General features: G+C 41.2%; 1 protein-coding gene across 6 annotated transcripts in view; it reads right to left on the reverse strand.

The window, feature by feature from the left end:
- The window catches only part of RFX7 (regulatory factor X7), a 133,140-nt gene that overhangs the window by 58,873 nt on the left and 62,027 nt on the right, over window positions 1-12,240 (reverse strand). For 3 of the 6 annotated variants that reach the window (XM_036302290.1, XM_036302308.1, XM_036302300.1), the window contains exon 3: window positions 11,471-11,504. The exons of 2 other annotated variants lie outside the window; for them this stretch is intronic. In XM_036302290.1, coding sequence (XP_036158183.1) covers window positions 11,471-11,504 — 34 coding nt within the window. Of the gene's footprint in view, window positions 1-4,985; window positions 5,215-11,470; window positions 11,505-12,240 lie in introns of those variants that run through there. One more of the 6 variants, XM_036302327.1, reaches the window with a different exon arrangement.

Genomic DNA, 12,240 nt, shown 5'->3' on the forward strand with positions numbered 1-12,240 from the left:
TTTATTTACTTACTTACAGAAATTTGGTTAAAACTGTCCAGAATCAACCACAGCAATAATGGCAGGGGCAAAGATTCAAACTCAGGTCTCTTTCATCCACAGCCTTAGCTCTGAGCCATTCTGCTAAACTGCTGATCAGTTTCCCTTAGTTTCTGGCCTGTATGTTCCACTTCACTTGCTTAAATCCTCCCTGAATCTACACAATAAAGTTTTAGTTCTCCATCTGTACTTGGCATGAGAGTGGGTGATTTAGGATGGTTATCTCTTAATAGGGAAAGGAAGTGGCATTCTTAAGCTGAGAAAAGGGAAGGATGCTAGGGGAAAAAACAGGTCTTTCTCTCTAAAGCAGTGGTTCTCAACCTTGGCTGCACATTAGAATCACCTGGGAATCTTTTTAAAATCCTGATTTCTGGGCCTCATCCTCTAGAAATTCTGTTTCTTTGTTACTAATGTGGTGGCCTCACCCCATAACAAAGAAACAGGATTTCCGGAGGATGAGGCCCAGAAATCAGGATTTTAAAAAGATTCCCAGGTGATTCTAATGTGCAGCCAAGGTTGAGAACCACTGCTCTAGAGGATGTGACAAGTTCCATTCTTTCTGTCAAACTGTGAATTCCAAAAAATAAATCCCAATATGTTAGCAAATGTATGGTTTCTACAAGGCCTAAACTGAGGGTGGCAATACTTTTTAATATTTTAAACTGTGATATGTTTAATAATTGATTCATTCGTTTATACTCATTCATACACTTAACAAATATTTATTGATCATCCTCATGTGCCTCTGGCATAATCCAATGAATAGGTTCCTACACATAAGAAGCCAAGAACAAATAAAAACGAAATTATAATTATCATAGAAGTGACTACATAACACAAAAGAAAGGTAAGCACAGGATATTATGGGACAGAAGATGTATCAAATTCAGACCTGAGAAATCACAGAGTTTTCCAGAGAGGATGATATCTAAGATGAATCTTTCCCCCCCTCCCCCAATCCTCACCCAAAGATATTTTTCCATTGATTTTTAACCCTTTGAGTGCCAACCAATATCCTAGGAACTATGCTAAAATTGCCAAGGCATTTTTGCTGATTTTACAGCAGTTTAGGGAAAAAATTATGAATCACAAGTAAATGAAGTTACATATTCAAAAACTTAAGGAAACCTTTACTACATTTGTTTTCATCTTTGACATATATTGTTTGCTGATTGTATTATAAAATACTAGTAGAAAAAAATTTGAACAAAACGTATAATGTTAAAATAGAGGAACACCCTTCTCCAATATCTTCCACAAAATCGTCATCTTCACAGCAAGAATTGACATATTTAGCAATATCATCATCACTAATAAAAGCAGACTTAGAACTGGACGCCATTTCGAAGCTTTAGGGCTACAAAATCTGAGTAAAACTTCATAAAATCGTAGTACCTGTAAAAAATTAGGCAGATAAATGCCAGTGGTCAATTTTAGAACTACAAACATTCAGCATCATAAGTAATCTGCACTTAGGTACCATCTGTCAATAAAGAGTGAACTACTAGCATCTAACAGTGACACTGCAGGAGGAGCGCGATAGCGCTCCCAGCACTTTTGGCGAAAGACAGGAGGAGGGCGATCCGTTTTCTGGCACTCTAGGGGTTAAGAGAGAGTGGAAGAGAGAGGGAGAGACACAGAGAAACACATCAATCGGTTGCCTCGTGCACACCCCTAACCAGGGCCTGGGCCGGGGAGGAGCCTGGAACCTAGGTACATGTCCTTGACCAGGAAATTGAATCTGGAACCCTTTGGTCTGCAGGCCAAAGCTCTATCTACTGAGCCAAACTGGTTAGGGCTAAGATGAATCTTAAAATATTAAAATATAACTAGGTATAGCCAAAAAAAAAAAGGAGTGGGGGTGGGCGAGTCTAGACCACTAGACCAGAGTTTTCAACTTCAACACTACTGAGAATTTTGGGTTAAGTCTGTTATGGGGTGATGTCCTGTGTTTTATAGGATGTTTAAACAGCACCCTTATCCTCTACCAACTTGATGCTAATAGTGAAAACCAAAAATGTCTCTAGATAGTGACAAATGTCCCCTGAGAGGCAAAACTGCCTCCAGTTGAGAACCACTGTTCTAGATCAGCACTATCCAAAATGGTCGCCACAACCCACATGTGGGTATTTAACTTCAAATGAATTAAAATTAAAGTTCAGTTCCTCATGCTAGCCACATTTAAAGAGCTCAATTGCTACATCTGATTAGTGGCTACAATATTGAATAGTGCACATAGAGAACATTTCTACCACCACAGAATGTTCTAATTGACAATGCTGTTCTAGACTAAGCATATACAGTCTCTTCTCTAACTCTACAACGGTTCTCTATAACAGCTTGCTGATAGCCCATGGAGGGAGTGGAGAAAGATGATGTTATACAAGTAAGGCCTCAGGATGAAGGGTCTTCAGTGCCTTAAGATAGAACAATGGGGAGCCAGTAAAAGGTCATAAGCAAGGGTATAAGATAAACAGATTCACATTTTATACAAATAACTGTGATTTTACTGTGAAGAATGAAGTGAAAGTGGAGTAACTAGAAGCAGAAAAACAGCTGTAGTAATAATTCCAACAAGTGTGGTGAACTGAATTAGTGCAGTGGTAGTAGGGATGGACAGAGATGGAGCAATTAAGGAGGCAGAATTGATAGGACTTGGTGAATGACTAAATGTGAGGTAGGGTGAGGAAGAGGATGAAGTGAAAAACAAGCACTAGGTTTTTAGGTTAGATGAGTGAGTACCATAATATAGTATGGTAAAGAATAAGGGCTCTCCCAAGAAGTTCACATCCTAATCCTCTAATCCCCAGAAGCTGTGAATCTGTTATTTTACATGACAAAGAGACTTTGTAGATATAAATTAAGGACCTTGAGATGGAAGATTATCCTGAATTATCCAGTAGCCCACCATAATCATCAATGTCCAGATAAGAGGGAGTTTGAGGGGAGATTTCAGAGTGATGCAATATAGACTCCAAAAGCCAACAGCTGGCTTTGAAGCTGCAGCTACTAAAAGCTACAAAAGGCAAGGAAACAGATTTTCTCCTGGAGCCTACAAAAAGAACATAGCCCTGCTGATACCTTCATTTTATCCTAGTGAGACCTGTGTCAGACTGCTGACCTACAGAACTAAAAGATAATAAATTTGAATTGTTTTAAGCCATGAAGTTTATGGTGTTTTGATATAGCAGCAATAGGAAACTAACAAAGATAGGTTCAGAATTTGGAGTATGATACAAGGAGACTGGCTTTTAAAAAGTTGAGTTTCAAGTACTTATGAGGCATCCTGGTAAAATTAGCCAAATAACAAATAGATTGATAGTCCTGGCCAGCATGGATCAGTTGGTTGACGTGTCATCCAGGGGTGGGCAAACTTTTTGACTCGAGGGCCACAATGGGTTCTTAAACTGGACCGGAGGGCCGGAACAAAAGCATGGATGGAGTGTTTGTGTGAACTAATATAAATTCAAAGTAAACATCATTACATAAAAGGGTACGGTCTTTTTTTTTTTAGTTTTATTCATTTCAAACGGGCCGGATCGGGCCCGCGGGCCGTAGTTTGCCCACGGCTGTTGTACACCAAAAGGTTATGGGGTTTGATTCCCAGTCAGGGCACATACGCACATTCAATCCTGTCAGGGTATGTGTAGGAGGCAACTGATTCATGTTTTTCTTTTTTTCTTTCCCTCCCTCTCCTCCCCTCCCCTCCTTCTCTCTTCCTCTTTCTCTAAAATCTATTTTTAAAAAATAGATGGATATGGATACATGGGTCTAGTTGGGGATGTATAATTAGGAATCATCAGTATATTGAGATTAACTGAAACTATCCAAGTAGGTAAGATCACCAAGGGCAAATATAGAATGCAGAGGACTTAAATAGAGGAGCGGGGGCCTTAAAGGAAAAGTGGAAATGAACAGCCTAAGATGTAATCGGAAAACCAGGACAATGTGGCAGCTAAGGAGTTAAAACAATTAGAATGTACTTGAACCAGGGGAGTAAGGGGATGATCAAGAGAGCTAACTGAAAGATGATTGTCAGTTAGGGACTGAGGTCATCTATTACGTTTAGCAATAAGAGGCTATGGTATCTTTGATAGACACAGTTTCAAAGGGGTAGTTACTAGAAGACTTGTTACTGGTGTTGAAGACTGAATGGAAAGTGAAGCATGAATCTGAATTTAATCAACATTTTTACCTAACTTTGACTTTCTTTTTAAAAAAGAAAGAAACAAGACAGGGTGGTAGCTAGAAGGGCTGCAGGAAATGTTTTTATTATAGATGGGGAAAATATTAAACATTTAACTATTAAGAAGAAAAGGAAAGTAGAAAATGAGAGAATAAAAAAAAACAAGAGAAAGAGAATAAATGAAGTGCATTCTCAAAGAGACAAAATCTAGCGCCTACACAGAAAGAGATTAACTGTAAGACAGGCAGAAAAATATTTCTTCTGTTGGGCAAAAAGGGAAGGAAGACAACAGGTACAGAAATAAGCAACTATCGAATTGGGAATAAGAAACAGTGTTGATTTTGTGGAATACCTACTTTTCTCAGAGAAATGGAAGGTAAGATTATCTGCTGACAATGGAAGAAGAGGTGGTTTTAGAAGCTGTAGTTAAAGAAGTTTGAAATAGTTTTAGTGGAAAATACTTTTTGTAAATAAAGGGAAATTAAAGACCTTTTGCACAGCAAGGAAATCAACATCAAAATTATATACATATTATCAACCATACAGGTAATCACAGCACAAAGCTTGTCAGACTAAATAAGAAAGACACAATTATATGATGTAACAACAGAACACTTTAATTGTAAAGACCCAGATTGCTTAAAAGTAAAAGGATGGAAAAAGATATACCATGCAAATAAGCACTGCACAGAATATTACCAGAGATAAAAATGAAAATACCATAATAAAAGAATCAATTAATAAATCAAACATAACAAACCTTAATAATTATGCTTCTAATAGCAACTTCAATACCTGAAGCAAAACCTAACAGGATCAGAGAGAAAAAAGAATTCACAATAACAAGTGAGAGATTTTAGCATCCCTCTCAGTAATAGAAATAACAAGAACAAAGAAAATCAGGATAGATACCGTCTTTAAAAACAATAACTGGACCTGATATGTAAAGAACATTTCATTCAATAACAGTAAAATACACATTCTTTTCAAATAGATATGAAATAAACGCTAAGATATACCATAAACAAGTTTCAATAAATACTCATTTAGAAATTGACCAACATACATCTAAGTATTCGATGGGTACAAGAATAAATCAAAATGGAAAATAGCAAACAAATTTAATTAAATAATGAAAACACAGCATAAAATGTATGGGAAGAAGCTAAACCAGTGCTCAGAGCATTAAATTTATAGCTTTAAATGCTTTAATAGAAAAGAAAAAAGTTTGAAGTTTTCTTATTAGAAAACTTGGGAGTTAAAATAGGAGTCAGCAGAAGAAACAATTCATACTAGGAAAGAAACAAAATGGAAACCTGAAAAAAACAAGAGAGAAAAATCAGTGAAGCCAAAACTTGATTTATAAGGGAAGATCAATAAAATTATTAAACCTGGAGCTAAACTGATGAAGAAAAAAAAAAAAAAAGGAGATACAAATGGCCATTACCAGGAATAAGAGATAACTGCTACAGATCCTACAGCTAGTAAAGGGCAATAAGGTAATATTATCAATGTTACACCACCAAATTTAATAATACTGCAAAAATCAACAAATTCCTTGAAAGACACAAATATCAAAACTGCATTAAGAATAGAAGAGTTAATAGCCTTATAAATTCTTTCTCACAGGTGATTTCACTAGTGAAATCTCTCAGTAAAGAAGAAATATAATTAATTTTAAATAATTCCTTCAGAAAATAGAAAATGGAAAAACACTTCCAAATTCATTACATAACTCCAGCATTACCCAGATATCCAAAAACAGAAAAAGACATTATAAGACAACAGCAAATCAAAAGCCCTAATTAACACAGACGAGTCTTTAAAAAAATAGCAAATCCAATGTAGCAATATTTAAATGTATAATGCAACGTATGTTTATCACAGGAATGTAAGGATGGTTTATTTTTTAAAAATCAGTGTAGTTTACCACATTAATAACATACAAGAGTAGTACCATGTGATTATTTTGATAAGTGCAGAAAAATAATTTGATAAAATCCAACAAGTATTTATGATAAACTCCTCTCAGCAAAAAAGGAATAGAAGGGAACATGCTCAACTTGAAAAGAGCATCCACGAAAAAGATGATGCTAATGTCATACTGTAAGGTGAATGAAAGAATGGTTTCCCCCTAAGATTAACAACAGGGAAGGAAATCCACTCTCACCATTTCTATTCAACATTGTCCTGGAGGTCCTAGCAGTACAACAAGGTGAGAAAAATAAAAAGACATTTAGGTTGGAATGATTTTCATGTGCAATATGATTAAGTAGGTAGAAAATCCAAAGGACTTTCCATATAAGCTACTAGATCTAATATGGGAACTTAATAACTTCACAGACTACTAGGTCAATGTAAATATTAGCAATAAAACACTGGATAACAAAACATTTTTAAGTGCCATTCCTGACAGCATCCAACATCTTGAAATACTTATTTTAAGCAAAATAATTTAAGTAAAATATATACAAAACCTATATACAGAAAATTACAAGTCACTGCTGAAATTATAGAAGAACCAACTAATATGGAGCTATACAACATTCATGGATTAGAAGACTTTAATTAAAATATCAACAGTCCCTGAATTTACCTATAAATTCACTCTGATCTCAATCAATATCCCAGTCACCACCTTCAAAAGTCTTAATAGCACTCTTGAATATATTTTGACTGAATTTCCTTTCTTTTCTTTTTTATCATCATTGGAGGATATGCTTTTATTGACTTTAGAGAGACAGAAAGGGGAAAGGGGAGGGAGGGAGAGAGAAACACTGATGTGGAAACAGAAACATTGATTGGTTGCCTTCGATATGCACCCTGACCAGGAACAGAACCCGCAACTTGGGTATGTGCCCTGATAGAAAATCGAACCACAACCTTTTGGTGCACAGGTCGACACTCCAACCAACTAAGCAGCCCGGCCAGGGTCAGACTGAATTTCATGAGAGCAAGGGAGTATCTTACTTTGTATCACTTATATCTAGCATTGGCCAAGATGTGGTATTCAACAATAATTTTTAAAGTAAATGCAAAAGCACCAATTTCATCATTTGTAAAAGGGAGGTAACAAGATTACCTACTTCCAAGGGTTATTGTGAGGCAAAAATTAAATAAATAAGTAAGTAAGTAAATAAATAAATAAATAAATATAAAAATGAGTAAGTGAAAGGGGAAAACATCCCCATAAAGTCCACTTTCTCAACTACTAGGCTAAAAAAGCACAGAGCTGATCAAGCTACATTTTTCCCTCTGAAATTACTAATCATTCACCTACCTAGAACCTAATCCTAAATAATAAAAGGCTAATATGAAAATAGACTGAATGGCAGAATGACCGGTTGCTATGATGTGCACTAACCACCAGGGGGCAGACAGTCAACGCAGGAGCTGCCGCTGGTGGTCAGTGCACTTCCACGGGGGGAGCGCCGCTCAGCCAGATGCCGGGCTCACAGCTGGCAAGCGCAGTGGCAGTGGCAGGAGCCTCTCCTGCCTCTGTGGCAATGCTAAGGATGTCTGACTACTGGCTTGGGCCTGCTCCCCCCGGGATGACTAAACCATCATTCGGACATCCCCTGAAGGCTCCAGGACTGCGAGGGCACAGGCCAGGCTGACAGACCTACCCCCGCCCCCGAGTGCACGTATTTTGTGCACCGGGCCTCTAGTAACCTAATCTATCTACACTAATAAAAGAGAAACATGGTAATTAGCCGTACATCCGCTACCCTTCCCATTGGCTAATCAGGGCGATATGCAAATTAACTGCAAGCCAAGATGGCAGCCGGCAGCCAGGCAGCTTGAAACTAACATGAGCCTTGCTTGCTTCAGTGACGGAGGACTCCAACGTTCCCCGCCTGCCGCTGCCGGCCTCTGAGCTTGCAGTTTGAAACATTGTTACAAATATAGAAGCTAAACAAAACCCCAGAAACCTGCTTTCAGCCAGCCGGAATCTCAGAACTGGAGTTGAAACAGTGTTTCGATTATAGAACCCAAACAAACCAGATACCTGCTTTCAGCAGCGGAGGCCGAAGAGCTGGAGCCAAGCCTCAGAGCTAAAGCTGGCCCAGAATACAAAAAAAAGGAAAAAAAGGAGCGGTTGGGAGCTTCAGTCACCCACCAGCCTGAAAACAGCCCTCAGCCCCTCACCCAGACTGGCCAGGCACCCCAGTGGGGACCCCCACCCTGATCCAGGACACCCTTCAGGGCAAACCAGCCAGACCCCACCTGTGCACCATGCTTCTATCCTATATAGTAAAAGGGTAATATGCCTCCCAGCACCAGGATCACTGGAGCTGCAAGGCCTCCCGGCACCAGGATCACCGTGACAGGGGGCAGCACCCGAACCCCCTGATCGCCCTGTGGCTCTGTGTGTGACAGGGGGCAGGGCCACAACCTCCCTATCTGCCCTGCTCTGTTCGTGACAGGGGAAGGCACCCCAAACCCCTGATCAGCCCTGCTCTGTGCCTGATAGGGGGGGGGCTCCCCAACCCCCTGATCGCCCTGCGGCTCTGTGTGGGACAGGGTGCGGCGCCCCAACCCTCCCCCCCAACGGGCCCTGCTCTGTTTGGGATGGGGTAGAGCCATAACCTCCCCATCGGCCCTGCCCTGAGTGTGACAGTGGCGGCGCCCCAAACCCCTTATCAGCCCTGCTCTGTGGGTGATAGAGGGTGGCGCCCCAACCGCCCCCCCACAGGCCCTGCTCTGTGTGTGACGGGGTAGAGCCATAACCTCCCCATCAGCCCTGCCCTGAGTGTGACAGGGTGCGGCGCCCCAACCCCCTGATCGGCCCTGCTCTGTGGGTGATAGACGGCGGCGCCCCAACCCTCTGATCCGCCCTGCTCTGTGTGTGACAGGGGGCGGTGCGCCAACTCCCCTATCGGCCCTGCTCTGTGCGTGACAGGGGGGAGCTCCCCAACCCCCTGATGGGCCCTGCTCTGTGCGTGACAGGAGGGAGCTCCCCAACCCCCTGATTGACCCTGCTCTGTGTGTGACAGGGGGGAGCTCCCCAACCCCCTGATCGGCCCTGCTCTGTGCGTGACAGGAGTGAGCTCCCCAACCCCCTGATCGGCCCTGCTCTGTGCGTGACAGGGGGCAGCGTCCCAACCCCGATTGGCCCTGCTCTGTGCATGACAGGGGGTGGCGCCACAACCTCCCCGTCGACCCTGCCTTGAGTGTGACAGGGGACAGTGCCCCAACCCCCCAATCGGCCCTACCCTGAGCGTGACTGAGGGTGGCATCGCAACCTCCCAATCTGCCCTGCTCTGTGCATGACAGGGGGCGGCGCCCCAACTCCCCAATCGGCCCTGCTCTGAGCCCGACCAGGGGCTGCACCTAGGGATTGGGCCTGCCCTCTGCCACCCGGGAGCAGGCCTAAGCCAGCAGGTCGTTATCTCCCGAGGGGTCCCAGGCTGCGAGAGGGCACAGGCCTGGCTGAGGTACCCCCCCCTCCCCCCAGAGTGCACAAATTTTTGTGCACCGGGCCTCTAGTATATATATAAAGAGCCATGGGCCATCACATCCGAACGTACGACCAAACAGGCCACGTAGGCGACCAGGCCGGTGGGCGGGGGGGCAGCGGGGGGGGGTCCATGAGGTGCAACCAAGCCGGCGGGGGGAGGGAGGGGCAGTTAGGGGTGAACAGGCCAGCGGGGGGGGGCAGTGCGTAGTGATTAAGCCAGCAGGTTGGGGCAGTTGGGGGCGACCAAACCGGCAGAGGGGAGTTGGGGGCAACTAGGCCAGTAGGGGGGCAGTTAGGGGCAACCTGGCCAGCAGAGGGGGGCGGTTGGGGGCAACCAGGCTGGCAGGGTGTGGCTGGGCAGTTAGGGACGACCAGGCGGAGGGGGAGCAGTTGGGGGCGACCAGGTTGGTGGGGAGGTCAGTTGGGGACGAGCAGGCCGGCAGGGGGGGGCGGCAGTTATGGGTGATCAGGCAGGCAGGCAGGTGAGCAGTTAGGACCCGTCGGTCCTGGATTTTGAGAGGGATATCCGACTGCCAGTTTAGGCCCGATACTTAAGATTGGGCCTAAACTGTGAGGATCGGGCCTAAACCGGCAGTCGGACATCCCCCGAGGGGTCCTGGATTGGAGAGGGTGCAGGTTGGGCTGAGGAGACCCCCCCCACTCCATGCACGATTTTGTGCACCGGGCCTCTAGTAATATCATAAGATATCAAGTACTATTTTAACACCAGATACTAAACAACCTCCCTTCTCCACAAAAAAAGTTAGCTCATAAGAAGACCCAAATCTGAATAAGAAAGTTCTGTCACAAGTAGAGCAAGAGGACTAACTATAATGACACTTGAGGGAATCTAACAGTGTAGTCATTGAATATTATAGAACCTAGGGAGTATTCCATCAGCAGAAATTTCATGAAAGAAGTCAGTTCTATTCCAGTAGCCTTAGTAGCTGCATGCTGCTTCCCTTACATGTTTATGAGAAGATATCAGGAACTAAAAATACAATATAAATTTAAACTATTATTATGGTGGCTTTAATTCCTAATGACCAACAATCCAAACATGAAATGTATATTATAGCAACAAAAAACTAACCCATGAAGCATTTTATTTTATTTAATCCTCACCTGAGGATATGTTTTACTGATTTTAAGAGAGAAACATCATTAATGTAAGAGAGGAACATCTATCAGTTGTCTATCATATGTGCCACGACTAAAGATCATATCTGCAACTTAGGTATGTGCCCTGACCAGGAATTGAACCCACCACGTTTTGGTGTGTGGGATAATGCTCCAACCAACCAAGCCACTGGCCAGGGTCCCATGAAACATTTTTAAAAAGCTTTCATTTAAACAAATTGTTAGAGCTCTGTAACTACAACCTAAATTTAAACTATTATTGTGGGATTAATTCCCCAAATCTAGCAACCGAAATATGACAAAATATGCTATCACAACAAAACTAACCTATCAAACATGTTAAATCTTATCTTTAAACAAATTCTTTAGAATTATTAGAACAGAAAAATAAACATCCACTTTATTAAATGTTTACATGATCTTTAGTATGTTTCAAAAGTATACAATTACCTCAGACTGTGACTTAATTATTGATGAAATATAGGGAAATAGATAGCTTATAGCCACATAGGCTGTAATTAAATGTCAAGCTGTATTCACTAAAATTGGGTTAGATTTAAAATAAATATTGACTCAGGAACAATATATTTTAAATTAAAAGCCTTATTACAAAATAGAATCTTAAGATTAGTTATTTTACTTACCAAAATGCAGTCCACTTTAGATTGTACAGTTTTGCTGAAAGAAAAAGAAAGTTAGATTAATAAGAATGATACGGTAGTCTTCCCTACTATGAAAAAAAAAATAAGTAAAAACTCCTTATTAAGATCAGGCATTACATACTAAAACTGCATTTTTCACACACACACACACACACACACACACACACACACACACACACATCTATTTACCATTCACTGTGCTATAGTGAATCCCAAAACATGATCAGAATGTTTTCTGAATTCACTGCTACAGACAACCTGTTGTTATTACACAATATCACTTTAACAGATGCTCTGAATAAACAAGTTTTCAATGATATGTAAAAGTGCAAATGTACTATACTTAGATATAGGACACAGTTTACACTGAATTATAATTTTTACTGTATGTCTGCTATTCTGGACAATAATTTGTTTAGTATTTAAAAGCCATAATGGTATAATATTATCTATAATTCTAAAAACTTGTTAAAAAGTAGATTCTCTCTCCCACCCCATCTCATGTGTATACACATATACACATACATATACAACACATACCAGGAAAGGATTCCCTGGCCATAAAAATAATAGCAAAGATTAATATGGTAATCAATTGGAGGAAAAAGGTATATTTAGAAATAAATAACACGAATAAAGCCAGTATACATAAATTTAAGTGAGCTACTATATATAAGTGAACTATTAATACATAATACAAATGAAGCCAGTATAAAGTAATTGAACTGTCATTTGGATTTTTTCATATAATA

The sequence above is a fragment of the Myotis myotis genome, unplaced genomic scaffold (genome assembly GCF_014108235.1).
Source record: "Myotis myotis isolate mMyoMyo1 unplaced genomic scaffold, mMyoMyo1.p scaffold_m19_p_1, whole genome shotgun sequence".
Classification (NCBI taxonomy): domain Eukaryota; kingdom Metazoa; phylum Chordata; class Mammalia; order Chiroptera; family Vespertilionidae; genus Myotis; species Myotis myotis.